This window comes from Talpa occidentalis, unplaced genomic scaffold (assembly GCF_014898055.3).
Source record: "Talpa occidentalis isolate TD23 unplaced genomic scaffold, MPIMG_talOcc4v2.1 talOcc4.18, whole genome shotgun sequence".
Classification (NCBI taxonomy): Eukaryota; Metazoa; Chordata; class Mammalia; order Eulipotyphla; family Talpidae; genus Talpa; species Talpa occidentalis.
Window position 1 is genome coordinate 5178707 of NW_023601851.1, and position 17916 is coordinate 5196622.

General features: G+C 45.9%; 1 protein-coding gene across 1 annotated transcript; it reads right to left on the minus strand.

The window, feature by feature from the left end:
- Window positions 1-14212, minus strand: LOC119250677 (zinc finger protein 39-like). The gene is made up of 5 exons (XM_054697645.1): window positions 14173-14212; window positions 13097-13285; window positions 5254-5416; window positions 4917-5009; window positions 1-305 (listed from the first exon to the last, which is right to left on the minus strand). Exons 2-5 carry the CDS (start codon window positions 13109-13111, stop codon window positions 295-297), a joined length of 282 nt encoding a protein of 93 aa, XP_054553620.1. The 5' UTR covers window positions 13112-13285; window positions 14173-14212; the 3' UTR covers window positions 1-294.
- Between the last annotated feature and the right edge of the window lie 3704 nt (window positions 14213-17916).

Here is a 17916-nt window from a genome sequence, read left to right on the forward strand (position 1 = left end):
CTTAACCCCGAGGCCACCAGGGAGGCCCCGAAAAACCTTCATCATGAAAGGTAGGTAAAGACATCTGCAGACCTCAACCTATAGCCGATAGCACACAGTTCAACGTTTCCTTCTAGAGGAGGACATTTTGGTGGTGAGCAATTCCAGCATCGGGGGGCACCACAGAGACCTAGAGTACTGGACAGAACGTGACGACTAAGTTAGAAAACCCAGAGAGATCACTTACCCACGCAACATGCAGTGTGCCATGTAGACAGACAGCTGCTGTGGACAGGCATAGCATCGCCCAGGAACTTAAGAGGATACTAGAGGCAACGGCAACAGGAACAGCAACATCATCACTGCATGAACTTGGGAGAACAGAGTGAACCAGGTAACTCCACGCAATTAGGATTGAAACTGTATGTCAGTTCCCATTGCTCTCAGCTGCATGATGTGGTTTAAGCTCCTACGTTTGAATATTTTTTAAAAGATTTTTATTTATTCAAGCATACAAGAACCAGGGTACAGGCCAGATGTGTGGGAGGGGGAGAGGATGCAGCAGAGACAGAGCGGGGAACAGTACAGGCAGACTGACCGAAATACACTGCTGAAATACATGCAGTGGGCCAGAATGGAGAGGTCTGCCGCACCATGGGGCTGTTCCTGGCCGGCCAGGAAATCAAACTCCCACCGCAAAGTCCACGGACAGCTTCACAGCACTGCGCTCAACCACCTGCACCACCAGGGGAGGATTGCCTGCACACTCTTGACATTCATAGCATTTCCCTCCAGTGTGGAGTTTGTCATGCCTAGTGAGGGCTGACTTCCTGAAAAGTATTCCCACTCTTCACAATCATAGGGATTTTGTCCAGTGACATCTCTGATGTCCAGTGAGAGCCTGCTTACTGGAAAAACTTTTTCCACACTCTTGACACTCATAAGGCTTCTCTCCACTGTGACTTCTCTGATGTTTACTGAGGGATAATTTCTGGCGGAAAGCCTTCCCACATTCTTGACACTCGTAGGATTTCCCTCCACTATGAATTCTCTGATGTGTAATGAGGTGTGACTTATGGGAAAAAGCTTTCCCACACGCTTCACAATCATAGGGTTTCTCTCCAGCGTGACTTCTCTGATGTCTAATGAGGTTGGACTTACGGGAAAAAGCTTTCCCACACGCTTCACAATCATAGGGTTTCTCTCCAGTGTGAATTCTCTGATGTTTACTGAGGGATGATTTCCATCGGAAAGTCTTACTACACTCTTCACATTCATAAGGCTTCTCTCCAGTGTGACTTCTCTGATGTTGACTGAGGGATGATTTCCATCGGAAAGTCTTACTACACTCTTGACATTCATAAGGCTTCTCTCCACTTTGAATTGTCTGATGCTCACTGAGGTAACACTTACTGGAAAAAGCTTTACCACACCCTTCACATTCATAGGGTTTCTCTCCAGTGTGAATTCTCTGATGTCTAGTAAGGTGTGCCTTACGAGAAAAAGCTTTCCCACACCCTTCACAATCATAGCGTTTCTCACCAGTGTGACCGCTCTGATGTTCAGTGAGGGATGATTTCCAGTTGAAAGTCTTCCTGTACCCTTGACATTCATAAGGCTTCATTCCAGTGTGACTTCTCTGATGGTGAGGGAGGGATGATTTCAAGTGGAAAGTCTTCCTACACTCTTGACATTCGTAAGGCTTCTCTCCAGTGTGAATTCTCTGATGCTCAGTAAGGTGAGACTTCCTGGAAAAAGCTTTCCCACACCCTTCACATTCATAGCATTTCTCTCCAGTGTGAGTCCTCTCATGTAGAACACGAACTGACTTACCGGAGAACACTTTCCTGCACGCCTGACATTCATAGGATTTCTCCCTTGTATGAGTTTTCTGATGGACACTAAAAGCAAGTTTCCGCCTGAAAGTTTTCTTACACACCTGACACAGGTAGCACTTCACTCCCATTTGAGACTGTGGATGTAAAGTGAGGGCAGTCTTCCATGAGTAAGTTTTCACATAAACGTTAGAGCCAAACAACTTCACTGCAGTGAGATTTCTCTGGTATCCCCTCTGTAAGGAAATCTCAGTGGTGCCCCCACACTCATCAGGTTGATTGTCTGCTTGTGTTTTCTGATGTTCAGTCAGAACAGAGGTTTTAGAGGCCGCTTCACCATATCTCTTATATCCCAAATTATTCTTCGCTAACTGGGTACTCTCACGCGGATAGGTGTGAAATGTGTTTCTGAGACTGGCCCCACTTTCATAACATTTCTGCTGCTCATGTTCAACATACCTAGGAGGATTCAAATGCACTGGAGTAATCTCTGCAGCTCTCCCCTTTTCATTACAACTGCAGCGAGTCTGTCCTCCTTGGGTTCTGTCTCGGACAACGAAAGGTACCTTATCACGGGTGTCCCTGCACTCATTGCATTTACGGACAATCCCTTCCAGAAGGGCTCCTCTAGGTGTAAATACTGTTTCTTCACTCATGACTTTTCCTTGTTCACGAAATTCAAAAGGCTGTTGAAAGTTCTGAATCACCTGGTGACTAAGGTGCTCAGGATACTTGATAGGTTCCCTCATTCTACTAGAGACCTCCTCATTCTCTCCAGCATGTTCTTCACGAGGCTCACCAGGGATCATCATGGTCCTATGTATAGTAAAGTTCTCAGACATCATTGCTGAATTGTTTTCATTTTTGATACTATGGTTCAAACAATGAATTGAGTGCAAATTGCTTTTTTCCATTAAGTCAGTTCTCTCGTTGGATGGTATTTTGCTGCTGGTGGTAAGAACTTGCCACAAATGTCTGCCCTGATTTGCAGAGCTGTCCTGAGTCAGGTGATCCACAGTATGGACATCTAAAGTGAGATAAAAATGACCATGTCTCTAAAAAGTAAGCATTCTGAGTGAATACTACTAAGTGGCACGGAAGTTCCTATATTACAACATAATTTACAGGTATTGATTTTCTGATTCATGCTTTTTGCCCGTAGTAAATTATAGGCAGAATAGATTTTTTTGGTATTTTTTACTTTAGCAAAGGAGATCTGGGGTGTAGGCCAGAGGTGCAGGCGTGGGGGTGCTGTAGGGGAGCGTGCTGTAGGGGAGTATGTTGACCAGAATAGGCGGACTGACTGAAATACACTGTTGAGGGGAGCAGCGGGTGAGACAGGAGAGATTTGCTATGCCAAAGTCAGTGAACTCCTTCACTGTGGATCAAACTCAGGCCATAATAGTGAGAGCTAAGAGACTTAATCCCTAGGCCTCCAGGGAGGCCCCAATTAACAGATTTTCTAATGCCAAACCAGGATAACAAAGCAGTAAATCTAATTTCACAATGGTTTTATAAAATCATAAATATTTGGTAAATACAGTCTTTTAACTAGAGTTGTCGATTTCAACCAGAAGCATTTCACCCAACATAGATCCTACACACTTTCTTTCTTAGACTGACCCTGTGCAGCTCTTGAGGGTACTTTCTGAATAACCAAGCCCTGCAGAGGCCATGGCTTTCCCAGAAACCTGTGGACTGAGAGACCCAGTCATTGCCCAGGCACTTTAAGCAAGAGGCCGGCTGAGACACAAGGACTCTGCTTCTCCATTTCCTTAGTTTTTCTTTCAACCCCACCCCGGGCCACGGTCACCTGCAGAGGTTCTCAGAGGCATGTGCTTCCCTCCACGGAAGAGACCAGTCAGTTCATATTTAAATATCATATCACATAAGGCTCAGAATCCTAATACATGCAGCAAACTCCACCTCATCATTGTGTCCCACGTTCCTGCTAAGCGATAGGAAAAAAGTTCTGCATCCATCCTTTGTTATCAGCGTTAAAGTCTTTTCTCACATCCTTCTGAGAGCAACACCCTGGTGGTCTCAACGCACTCCCTGGAACCTGTGTTTCTGCTTTGTTCATAGCAGCTCCAGTTTTTATGTTGTGTGTGACTCTCAGCTACATCACACTGTCGTCGATTCCTTTACTTTCCTCCCAATGATTCCCATGAGAAGGTGGAATTGCACAGGTCACACTGCTCCCCAAGGTATGAGCCCCCAACCTGAAACTCTTGGTGCCATGGCTTTAGAAACCACCACCTCAGGTTCCCCCTCCCATGTCACAGAACATCCCTTCCAACGCTGAACAATTCTGGGTCCTCCTCAGCCTCACGATTACTATGAGGGCGGTCACAAGGCTTGCCCCTGAAACACTACTCATGTTCTAAATAACTCTCCAGTCAACGCCTCTCTATCCCTTTTGAGTTAGTCACCTGCTCAGTGACATCTCCAATAGCAATACATAGCCTCTATCCCAGAATGCAGAGGGAACTATAGATATGACATGTCAGTGCAACCCATTCACCTCACCTGAGCTCTGAAAGAAAAGAATTATCTCTATAATGATGCGTATGGAACACACACAAAAACAACATCCTCCACTCATGCTGGTCAAACATCCTCTATGGTTTTACCTCTCTATTAATGAATGTATTTATTACATATTCTTTCCTCACAGAGCATATAACTTCAGAATGTAAAGATCATTTCTGTGAGTACTGTTGCTCTCCCCTCAGAAAATTTACCACTGGCTAAACTTCCCATAAACATACGGAAAGAATAAAAAAATCCCTCAACAAGTACCTAAAGAAAACAGTCTATGACAATACACTAAGAGAGAGAACAGAGAAATGTGATTATGCAGAATAATCCCCACAGTATCAGGGACTGCATACTCGTTTAAGAACATAGACAACCATCATTAAAAGAGCAGGATGAAATTCACAAGAGATTAATATTTGGAAACTGAATAAAGAATCAGTTTGATATATGCAGACACACTCTCCAAGGTTGGACACTGGAAAAGCACCTCAGTGTGGCCAATATCACTGGCCACACTCCCAGCCTCCTCTCAGCCTCCCGGCCTGGCAAGCACTGACTGACCTGAGAGGTCCTGGTTTGGGGGATCGTCCACAGTCCACGGCTGTAATCCCTGCTGCGACCTGATGCTTTCCTCAGGATTGGTAACACAGTGCCCTGTGATGAGAAACACTGTTGGTCTTCGATCAAGTTCAACTTCAGTCTTTGAAAACTAACAAATGCAGTGTGAAGAGCTGTTCAAAAGAGGCCAATCTGAATCTTTCCAAACGAAAACCAAAACACCCACAATGTACACTGCCTGCCATAGTTCAACCTCACCAACACTCATTTTCATAAGCAAGTGCACACTTATCGGTGCAGAAGACAGCATTGCACTAGTGTTACACTGGAGCTTCCTCACCTAGGGACACTAGGTGATTGCAGGTCTCCAGCATCACATCCCGGTACAGGGTCCTCTGAGCTTCACTCAGGTACCGCCACTCCTGCCACGTGAAGTTAACAGCCACATCTTCAAATGACACTGTCTCTTCTGAGGGAACATTTCTCATCTCAGGGCCGGCAGCCTGGGTCAGATAGAGCAAGTGCAAACACATCTTATTTTGTGGGTCTTTGGTCCTGTATAGAATTCGCAGATGAAAGAGCCTCGCCTCTACATTCACCCCTTTGGTCCTACAAGTAGAACTATAGCTTACCTTATATATTTGGAAGTGTCTATGATTCTAAGAATAAAAGGATGAATAAAATTGGCTCCTTGAGGAGCTGATAGCCTGGCTGGCAGGTGTAACAGACATACATCCGGAATCATGTGCTAAAGGAGCTTCATAACACATGAAAATCGTGTGCAACTTTGTGACAATATTTTACTCCTGTGACCTCAAAGCCTGGTATCTCCAACTCACAGTAAACAAAAACTGAACCCGAAACCAAAATGTTCAAGCAATGAGGTGGGAAAAAGCACAGGTAAGAGATGTTCAACTACAAGCAAGTATAAACCAGAGATGCACTATGTGGGGGGTGGAGGGATTAGGGTCAAAATAAGGGGGGTGGGAGGTATGGGGACTATAACCAAGATGAAAATGCATAACTTGTGCAGAAATAAAAAAATGATGTAAAATATATATAAAATAAAATTTTAAGAAAAGATGTTCAGCTAACAGAGTCAGAAGATGATAGAACAGTTCATCAGTTCTAAAATGGAAGGACAAAGGGGAGGAGAACTTGGTAATAAATTGGTGGCTGAGGTACAAGTAATGTTTTCCTAATATGCTGTCCGCATGACGGGCTGGTAGACACTGGAATTCCACACGCAACTGGACATGTGTCTGATAGATCAGGAAGTCTAATTTGAAAACAGAAATTTGGGAATCAGGGCCTCCCTGGTGGCACAAGAGTTTAAGTCTCAGCACTATGTAGCTATCGGCAGCTGCTGCAGCACGAATTCGATCCCCAACCAGGGAGCTATCCACGAGGCGCAGCAGATATCTCCTGTCTCCCCACTGCTCCCCTCAGCAGTGTATTTCACTCAGTCTGCCTATTCTGTTCCCCGCTCTGTCTCTGGTGAATCCTCTCACCCCCTGCACCTGTGGCCTACACCCGAGTGTTTATATGCATACATAAAATAAATATTAAAGAAAAGAAAGAATTTGGGAATCTCCAGGATATTATTGATAGTTTTCATCGCCATAGGGGAGAACACGGTGACCAGAACAAAAGGGATCGAAAGAAGAGGAAAAACAACTAGAAGAGACAAATATTTCTTTTGGAGAAAGAAAAAAATAGATCATAGCAATGAAAGAGTTTTGGAAAATAAGATACACGGTATAAGAAAACAAACATCTTAAGAAATCCGTAAATGTATTCAATCATGTCCTTTCCTGTGTAGTAAATCCTGTGCACCGCCACATACATATAGAATAGGAACCCATTAAAATAAATTTCCATTTGTATTAGCTAAAAAAGGATTCAGAGGATTTTTCCTCAACACAAAACAAGTCCTTGACACAGCCACAGGTGAAATCAACATTCACAGTGAGAGGAGGACTAACAAAGATGCTCAGTGTCCCCTATTCACAATGGGTTTGGGTGACGTTACGTAACAACAACAACAAAAAGACAACATACATAAAAACGGTCATAACTAGTTATAATTCATTCTTGGAAAACTAATGAAAGCCATAGTAAAGCGACTCTGGAAAGGAAAACCTAGTGAGCAGACTATAACACACACCCGTGTTCACACACACAGGAGCTCCTGTACGCTGCCAGTGAAATGACAAAACAGTAAGCAATGCATGTAGCGGAACCAAGGGCAGAGACTTGCTGGAATAAAGAAACCCGGAGGGTTAAACAATGAATTAAACAAATGCAAAGACACAACAGCATCCAGGACACTAAGAGCCTGCTGCACTGACAGCAACTCTCGCAAGGTAAGCCGGCACATCCCAGTTCTAGGAAAACAAAAATGCATTTATTTACAGCTCATTGATTAAAACACTAATACGAGAAATAAAACAGCAGAGAGAAGGTGGATGGCTCATTTCTGCGCACAGAAACTCACGGGACCTCCCAGCAGGAGTGGGCTCAGGATGCCATAAAAGGATCATATGACAAAATGGGACAATACAATCCCCTCACATTTTCGACCCTGTTCAAAATGGAAATGTGCCACCATGAGTAAAGGACTGGAATACACAGTTCTGCAAATCACATACCCAAGCAGGTCCTAACACATGAACGTTCTCAATACGAGCAGGCACAAAGTAAAAATGAATGAGAAGTACAAGAGATGAGATTTTATGTCCGCTGGAATCGCAATGATTTAAAAAGAAAGAAAAGAACAAGTACTGGCAAAAATTGGGACCGGGCTCCCTTGCACACTGTTGGGGCAAACATAAATGATGCAGCCAGGAGGGAAGACAGGAAGGTGATTCTTGGGAAAAGGGAACTCAGAATGACAGGAGGACCCACACCCACCCCGGGGTGTTCACCAATAGCAGGGACAGCAGGAACGGGCAGAGATGTTTGCTCACCTACTGTCACTGCACCACCAGTCATTGCAGCCCAAAGTAAAATCAACCCAAGCCCCAGGTGATGGATTAATGGATAAATAAGACTGGTAAATACACATAAGAGATTATTAATGAGCCTCACAATGGAACTAAACAATGATGCACACTATAATATGAATGCACTCCTGTACGGTACCTATGAAATCACAAAACAGTTAACAATGCAATAAAATAAGAGATTCACCAAGAAAACAAGGTGTAATAAGACTCCATTCATACAGGTCTGTTTGTCAAACTCTTGAAAACAGAAAGTAAATGGTGGATACAGGGGCTGAGGGACAGAGCGGTTGGGAGCGAGAGTTTAATGAGTACAGTATTTCATTACTGGGAAATGAAAAAAATCTGGAAGGTGGTGATGGCTGTATAACACTGTCAGATACTAAAAGCCAAAGAACACCACATGCAATAACAGTGAAAGGAGACTTTTTATTTTACATTTAAATAAAGGGTCAGGGGCTTTCCTGGTGGCTCAAAGGTAAAGACACTACCTATGGAGCTGTCCCGCAGCCACAGCAGCATGAGTTCAATCCCCAGCCAGAGAGCTACCCACATGGCGTGGCAGACCTCTCCTGACTCGCCCACTGCTCCACTCAGCAGTGTATTTCAATAGATTTGCCTGTTCTGCTCCCCACTCTGTCTCTGGAGAATCCTCCCCCCCACACCTCTGGCCCATACCCCAGTTTCTGTATGCATAAATAAGTTCATCATTTAAATTATGAATGAATGAATGAATGAATGGAGGGCCACGTTTACTAGGAAAAGGAGAAAAGGAATCAACAGTCATGCTGGGCAGAAGAGCAGCCACTGCTGCTCCCCACAGTGCAAAGGTTTATAAAATGAAACACTTGCATGGTCACAGGTGACAGAAGAGCTGGTAAAATTAGGTTGCAAAATATATTCATTCTATCAATATTCTATACATCTATCAAAATTAAAAAAAAAATCTACCATTAACCATAACTTCAGCAAGAATCATACGTATGACAAATGCAAACACACCTACTATACTCCAGACTCGATGACAGAAACCTGGAGCTCTTTATTAAAAACTACATTGAGCATCACTGACATAAACTCCCAGCCACCAAAGGTCAAATGATGAACATTTGGTTTTACTCAGCGAGTGTCTGTGTCATGACCCTTGTTCTAACACGTCCCACTGACTCCTGAGTACTTTCTCCCCCTGAACTCTGAGGTGTCACCACACCCTGGCCAGTCGGAGGCAGAAAAGGGAGCAACCTCATCACTGAGAAAATGCATCCATCAGGTTTGGCCATGAATGAGAACTGTAATGTGAAAGAAAGTGAACACACACACACACACACACACACACACACACACACACACACACGGTGGTGCTGTTGTTAGCAACCATTAAGATATCAGGTAATATTGAAGAGTAACTTGCATTGGGTGAGGCTAAGCTCTGGAACAGAGTAATCCCTTTCTGGTGGCGGGAGACCTGGGCTGAGAAAGATCTAATCCCACATGGGAGGGCACAACACAGGACGAGGTTTGCATGTTGCATGAGCGGCAGGTGCCATTGGGACGGCTACAGGCGCAGTCAGGTGGGAGCCGAGCCTGTGGTACTAGGCCTGGGCAGGAGGCCCACGCTCAAGTGTAACTGGCAGAAATGGCAAAACACAGTTGACTGACTCACTTGGAGAAGTGCAGACTGAAGACGGGAGACCAGATCGGAACACAGGGACTAGCTACATTCAGGAGCACAAGATACTCAAGCATTCAGGGACACAGAAAAGAAATCATCAGAGAGACCATGACAGAAGCAAACACAAAGAAATGTGCATCTTCCAAAACACTGAAGTCGGAGGAAAACTCACCAACACATACGATGATGTCAATATTGTCCTGATCCCCCCCCCAAAAAAAAGAAAGCATAAAAGGGAAAAATAGACCACCACCACCAAAGAACAGAGAAGCAAAAATCCTCAACAAATTCCAACCGACTTAATACAGCAACATGGAGTCTCCCTGGTTAAGAAAGGGGTTAAGGCAAAGCACTATGAAGCTATCCACAGCCCCTGCAGCATGAGTTCAATCCCCAGTCAGGGAACTCACCCACACGGCACACCTGACCTCTCCTGTCTCCTTGCTGTTCCCCTTAGTAGTGTATTTCACCAGATCTGCCTGTTTTGTTCCCCACTCTGTCTCTGGTCAATCCTCTCACCCACCACATGTCTGGCCTGTACCCCAGCTCTTATATGGATAAATAAATCAATCTATAAAATTCCAAATGGCTTAAATATTTGGTGATGTACTTGACAGAAAATATAGGGACACACTAAGGACAGTTGCCCCAAAGTGCACTAGGGAACACAACCCCAACACCCAGGGAAACAAAAGCAAAAATCAACAAGTGGGACACCATTAAAACTAAAAGCTTTCACACCTTAAAAGAAACCAGCCCAAAAACTGAAAGGCAGTCTACAGAACAGAAAAAAGAATCTGCATGCCACACATGTGACAAGGGGTTCATTCCAAAATTTATAACATCCCCAAACAATGCAATAAACCAACTGATGACTCAATTAAAAATGGACAAAGGGGGGCCTCCCTGGTGACACAAGGGGTTGGGACGCAGACTATGAAGCTATCCACAGCCTCTGCAGCGCGAGTTCGATCCCTGGCTGGCAGGGAGCAACCCGCATGGCGCAGCAGACCTCTCCTGACTCCCCACTGCTCCCCTCAGCAGTGTGTTTCAGTAAGTCTGCCTGTTCTGCTCCTCACTCTGTCTCTGGCGAATCCCCTCACCCTCTGCACCTCTGGCCTGTACCCCAGTTCTTGTATGCATAAATGAATAAATCTTAATTAAAAAATGGACAAAGGAACTACATACACTCTTCTCTAAAGAGGGAATTCTGACATCCTACAGACAATAGGAATGTTCACCTTAACTTATTTTAAGAGAAATGTAAATTAAAATCACACTTATATGCCACCTCACCCCTTGAGAAGGCCCAAATGAAAACAAATGGATTTATACAAAACGGGGGGTGAGGGGTGAGAATTTTATGGGGACTATAATGAAGATGTAAATGTTTACACTGTGCAAAAATGAAAATGATGTAAAAATAAGTAAAATAGTATTTAAAAAAGTGAAACACTAAAAAAAAAAATATGGAATGAACAACGCTGGAGAGGGCACAGAGAAAAGGGAGCACTCACCTACGGCTGGTGGCCATGACAGTCAGAACAGACCCTGTGGATGAGGGTGCAGAGGTTTCTTAGGAAATAAAAACGGAAAATCCATATCATCTGCAATACTTCTACACATTATCCTCACGGGAAAACTCAAACACAAAAAGATTTATCCCATCCGTGAGCAGAGCAGCTGTGTTTCCAACTGCCCAGTCATGGCCCAATCTACATCCCTTCGGCAGAGGCAGGGCAGGAATGGTGGAGCACACGCAGGGGAGCACTGCAGGGCTGTAAGGAAGGAGCAAAGGGCCACACTGAGGATAAAATGGGTGGGCAAGGAGGTGATTTTTTTTAAATTTATTTATTTATGCCTACAGGAGCTGGGGTACAGGCCAGAAGTGCAGGGGAGGAAGGTGAGAGGATTCACCAGAGACAGAGCAGGGAACAGAACAGGCAGATAGACCGAAATACACTGCCGAGGGACGCAGCAGGCCAGTCAGGTCTGCTGCGCCATGTGGGTAGCTCCCTGGCTGGCCGGGTGATGGAACTTGTGCTGCAGAGACTACAGACAGCCCCATCGGTTGCATCTTAACCCCTTGTGCCACCAGGGAGGCCCCGGGAGGTGCTATTCTTGAGTGAAATAAGCCAAAAAGTAAAGACACATATGAGATGGCTTCACTCATCTGTGGAAAATAAATACCCAAAAAACATTTACAGCCAAAATACTTGAATAAAACTTGAACAGGGTCATTTGAAAGTAAAGATCCACCAGAGGGAACAGGGGAATGGGTGAAGTAGTTAGGGAGGGAGGCAGACGGGGGACGGGCCAGAGTGGTTTGTTAGAGGGGAAATAAGGGGTAGGACAAAACCCATTAGGATTGTAGGAAAAAACTGGCAACTATTTCAGCAGAAGGCTTTTAGTGCTACACATGTCAATGACAGATCAAGGAGGGAAAATAAGTAAAAGAATAAGAAAAAAGTATAAGAAGCTTTAAAACAATTAAAAAAAATGAAATTTCCAAAAGGTCACACATGGTGTTCTCAAACATGGCAGGAAAATGTGGAGAGTGTAACTGGACTGGAGAGCAACTTAGGGTGTAGTGAGTGTCACTAGAAATGCATTCAGACCACACCAAGGAGAAATGTGCAGGAGCAGTGGAAACAACGGCCAGAAAAAAGGACTCTGAAGAGTCTACTGGGCACCTTCGGTTTGCAGGCCACCTGAAAGAAAGGCAGGGGCAGGAATGTAAGGATCCCCCATTGGACTCAACGGCACACATGCCAAGACTGATGCCTGCATGAAAGTCTCCGAGAGTTGTGCAGGACACAGTATATGATTTTAGCTATTGCACAGAAACCTTAAAAATTTAGTTGGGGCCTCCTGGGGGCCGCAAGGAGTTGAGCGTTGGGTTGTGAAGCTGCCCGCAGCCTCTGCAGCACCAGTTCGACCGCCAGCGATGGTCCCACATGGCGCGCAGACCTCTCCTGCTGCCCGCTGCTCCCCTCAGCAGTGTACTTCGGTCCTTCTGCCTGCTCTGCTCCCCGCTCTGGCTCTGGTGAATTCTCTCACCCTCCTGCGCTTCTGACTATACCCAGTGCTTGTATAAATAAATAAACAAATCTTGAAAAAAAAATCAGTTGTCCTTTTTAAAAGACATGTGGCTCCTTCACCCCCATTCTGCAGTCAGGTCCTCTGGCCCCATCCTCCTCCTCCTCCCTCACCCCGCACCTTATCAGCGCAGAGCTGGGAAGTGTTTCTGTCCAGCGGGGTGAAGAGCCACAGTCCACACCTTCAGTGTCATCAACCGCGACCCAGGTACAGACTCTGTGCTGCGTGAGCACCAGGGCAGAGCCCAATCTTCACACATGCTGACATGTGAAGTGCCTGGATCTACGCCACACCTTTCTCTGGTGAGGAATGTGTCCCTGGAGAAAACTATGTTTCTAATTTACATGTCCATTGAGGTACTCCCATAAAGTCAATGCACCCCAAGCTGAAGCAAACACAGCACTCACCAGAGATTGGCCCATTGTCGCTGCTCTCACAGACGCGCGAGGGCTCTGGAGGCGGTGCTGGGAGGGGCGATGGGGTCCAGCACAGAGGACGGAGGCAGCTGCATGGGGTCCTGGTCTCCTTTCCAGAGCCCGCCACACGCTGCCTGGAGACACCAGAGAGTCACTGCGGGTGACGGCCGTGTGACACTTCTAGTAGGGGCAGGAAAGGCCCCGCGAGTCCATGAGCACTCGCGCAGAACGTGGGTTCACGGTTCACCATAACTTAACAAAAGGTGACACTTCCCACTGCCTGATCAACAGTGACGCAGGAACAACAGTCTCAAAGCTGAGGAGTCACTTCAGAGTGTGGACACGATTTCCAACGAGACGACGCCCCGAACGCACTGTTCTGCCAGGACACCCCGGCAGTGGCTCCGCGCCGCTTCCCGCCCTCCTCTCCGTGGACACCCCAACAGGGACACAGTCCCCCTGGGTGCTCACCTCCAGGCTGGAGGCCTAATGCAGAAGCCAGCAGGACGCCGCCAGGGGGCGGGAATGCGAAAGGAGCCTGGAAATTCAGACAACAAGCCTCTAACGCAGCAGGAACCACACCCCCCAAACCCGGGACCTCCCCCCCCACAGGGGCTGCCTCCATCCTGGCAACCTGAGCAACGTCACCCACCCACCTTGGGTCCATGAATCTGGCCCCGGGCGCAATACAACCCCGCCCAGAAACGCAGCCTGGCTCTCCTCTCCCTCACCGCCCGACTTTCGGGGGTCCAGAGGAGTCAGCGCGCATGCGCACAGGCGGACCCGCGCTTCCCCAGGGCCCCGCCTCGGGGACCCCGTCCCCCGCCCCGGGAAGACCCCGGGCAGCGTCCGGGGTCAGGGCCGGGCGGCCGCGCCGGGGACACCCCGGAAAGGCCGGGACGTTCTCCCCAACGTCCCTGCCCCGCCCCCACGCGCGCTCCGGGGGAATCGGCTCCAAAGCGCCCGACTCCACGCGGCCGGGGCCCCGCTCGCCCGCGCCCCCGCTCCCAACCCCCCGGCGTCTCCGCTCACCCGAGCCCGGCCTCCCGGGACAAACCCGCGCTCACCTCGGGGCGCCCCAGAGCTCGCGGAGGCGCCAGAACGTTCGGACGGTGGTGGGGGGTGGGGGGCGGGGATCGCGCAGAGATCGGAAGCCCCGCCCAGAAACCTCCGCGGGAACCACGGGGGCTGGAGACTACATTTCCCACAACCCCTTGCGCAGCCCGTCAGGCCGTCGTTGGGGTGGGGTTGAGGCCTGGAAGTGGGAGGAGTGGAGGTTGAGGAGAACCGGCAGGTGGGCGAGGCCCATGAAAACTGCGGGGCCCATAATGGGTTCAGGGCTCTGAGGGAAGAGAGGTCAACGGGGCCGCCCTGGGGCTGAAGGGGTTAAGCACCCCGCTGACTGACAAGCTATCTGCCCCCTCCACAGCAGGGAGCTACCCACAGGGCATGGCAGACATCACCCTTCTTGCCCACTGCTCCCCTCAGTAGTGTATTTCGGTCAGTCGGCCTGTTCTATGCCCCACACTGTCTCTGGTGAATCCTCTCTCTCTCTCTCTCTCTCTCTCTCTCTCTCTCTCTCTCTCACACACACACACACACACACACACACCATTTGGCCTGCACCCCAGCTCTTGTATGAATAAATTTTAAAAATATACATAAGAAGTTCACATATAGTCTAAATAACACATTCATCTACCAAAACACATTTCATCAAAATCAACATTCAGGTATTTAAGAAGCATCTTGACCTTCTGATATCTGGATCACAGAGTCGGTGTTCAACATAAAGCTTGCTTTTCTAATGTGAATGGACAAGAATTCTACGCTGTTATGAAAAGCTTACCTGCTCTTTCATCACACGCTTGTGAAGATTTTTGTTGGCAACAACGTCCAATAATATTCATGGCTCCATTACTACCATGAAGAAACATGAGGATATTAATAAACTGTTAGTGTATTCCCTGAAGGAGAAAATGATGAAATGAGTTGAACTTCAGCACGTTTCCGTGTCTAACTTTTATGCCCACAATGAAGTCCACCACTCCTCTGGGTGATTTAGATCAATCTGTTCAGTCAGACACAAAGAGCATATCCATTTAGATTTTCATCATCCATGATACATGACACCATCATAAATGTACCCAAGCAATTGAGATGTAAAGAAACTCATCAACTGGAGAGGGTCCCTTAGATGTTTGACACATGAAAGTCAAACACTTGACTCCACCTACATACCAGGAGAAAGCCATAGAGTGAAGTGATTTAGGGCTGAATTATATTCATCAGGTCTCTTCACAATATCTCAAGTATGGTTGATTAAAAAAAGGACAAAGAAAATAACTATACAGGGCCCCAAACCATCGTCTTGAACTCTAATTTATTTTTTAAAGATTGATTTTATTTATTTATGCATACAAGAACAGAGGGGTAGGCCAGAAGTGTACGGGGTGAGAGGATTCCCCAAAGACAGAGTGCAGAGCAGAACAAGCAGATTGACTGAAACACACTGCTGAGGGGAGCAGCAGATAAGTCAGGAGAGGTCTGCTGTTTCATGTGGTCAGCTCCCTGGCCAGGGACCAAACGATAGCTTCATAGTGCTGTGACTTAACCCTCTGCACCACCAGGAAGGCCCTCAGACTTTTCAGTTATGCTAATATTTAGTGTTTTAATGTTGGCTTATGCTCCATAAAAATTTTCTGACTTAAGGAATGTAAAGTGTTTCTCACTTCCTACTGTATTGCAATATATTAATATGAATCTAAATTGCATTATTAATTACTTAATCATATTTTCACTTCTTTCAAGTTTCCAGTATGAAAACCTGGTGGCTTCAAAATTCATATTTGGACAATCCACTCATCACTTTCCATTTACAGTTTCTCTTGGTTTGCACTCTCTGATGTTTAGGATGATCTGACTTCTGGTTAATCACTTTGACACTTCTGGTTAAACTTCTGGACTTCTGGTTAAAGACACCAAAGTTGGGACCTCACTGGTGGCACAAGGGGTTAAGACACAACCTATGTAGCTATACACAGCCACTGCAGTACGAGTTGGATTCCAGGTCAGGGAGCTACCCACATGGTGCAGCAGACCCCTCCTGTCTCGCCTGCTGCTCCCCTCAGCAGTTATTTCAGTCAATCCGCCTGTTCTGGTCCCCACTCTGCCTCTGATGAATACTCTCACACACCCCCACCTCTGGCAGATACCCCAGTTCTTATATGCATAATAAAATAAATATTGAAAAAAGGAGACTAAAGTAAAAAAAATTACTTCACAATTTTAACATTTCTCTCTGATGTGAATTCTCTAATGTAGAGTAACACTTGACTTGCGGTGAAAGGCTTTGCCACATTCTTCACATTTGTAAAGTTTCTCCCCAGTATGAATTCTGTGATGTTGACTTAAATGTGATGGATGGTAGAAGGCTTTGCCTACATTCTTCACATCTGGAAGGTTTCTCCCCTGTATGAATTCTATGTTGTCGAGTAAGACATGACTTATTGTTAAAGGCTTTGTCACATCCTTCACAATTGTAAGGTTTCCCCTCAGTATGAATTCTGTGATGCTAAGATAGTTAAAGGCTGACAGTTGGTTAAAGGCTTTCCCACATTCCTCACATCTGTAAGGTTTCTCCCCAGTGTGAACTCTCTGATGTCGGGAAAGGTGACACAGCACAGGAAGGTGTTACCACAATCAGGACGTGTGTAGGCTTTTCTCCAGCATGAATCCTTAGATGGTTAGTCAGCTGTGGATGCCAATACAAGGCTTTACCATGCTCTTCACACTTGTGAGGTTTCTCTCTGTGATGTTCAGTAAGTCTTGGGCACCATTTGGTAGCTTTGCCATATCCTTTACAATTGTAGAGTTTCTCATGAAGTACATGATGCTGGAAAAGTATTGAGGACTCCTCAATAGGATCCTGTGTAGATTTTTCATCTTCCTTTATAATTCTCTGATGTTGAGAATGACATGACTGAAAGTTTATGACAGTGTTTTGAATAATCATTTGCATTATGTACTAGGGGACTTCCCATATGTTCCAACATTCTTCTCAGAGATTTTGTCTTGTTAAAAATGTCACGTGGATCTTTGCTAACAGAAACATATTTATCTCTACCTGCAACAGACGTAAAATGGAGTTTTACCCAGCATGGTTTACACGCAGGATCACTTTGTACAGGAGGAATTTTGTTATGGATAATTGTCCCTTATTGAGAATCTTCATTTTCAACAACTGTTGTTCCCTTCACATGCCTCTTGACATGTCTGCTCTATCAATAATTGTAAATTCTCAAAGGTGCCCATTCCATCTCCTCCCGGGCCCACATATAGCAACAAATCTTCTGTGCCTGACTGTGGCATGGAGACCTGGTTGTCTTGAGAAGACAGGGCAGGAAGACAACGAGGAATAACTACCCCACGCACAGCACTCAAGACAAAATACTTTAAATATTTAAGACATAAAATAAATACCATATAAAGACCCCTGACATGATTTTGGATAGGTAACATCAGCACTAGACAGCAACACACATGCTTATGAATAGGTAACATCCTTAGGGAAAGTAAATTCATAGCAAATACAGATATAACCCTATAGTAAAAATATTGTTTCTGCTTCAGATTTGGAAATAAGGGAAAAAAAAATCATAGATTCATGTTATAGATACAATATCATGAGATATAATTTGTGATGTCAGTAGGGGTAGAAATGTTAAAGAGTGGAGTTTTGGTATGCAGCTGAATTTACATGGTTTTCACTTTAGAAAAGACTGTCATAACTATTCAACATGCTATGGAAT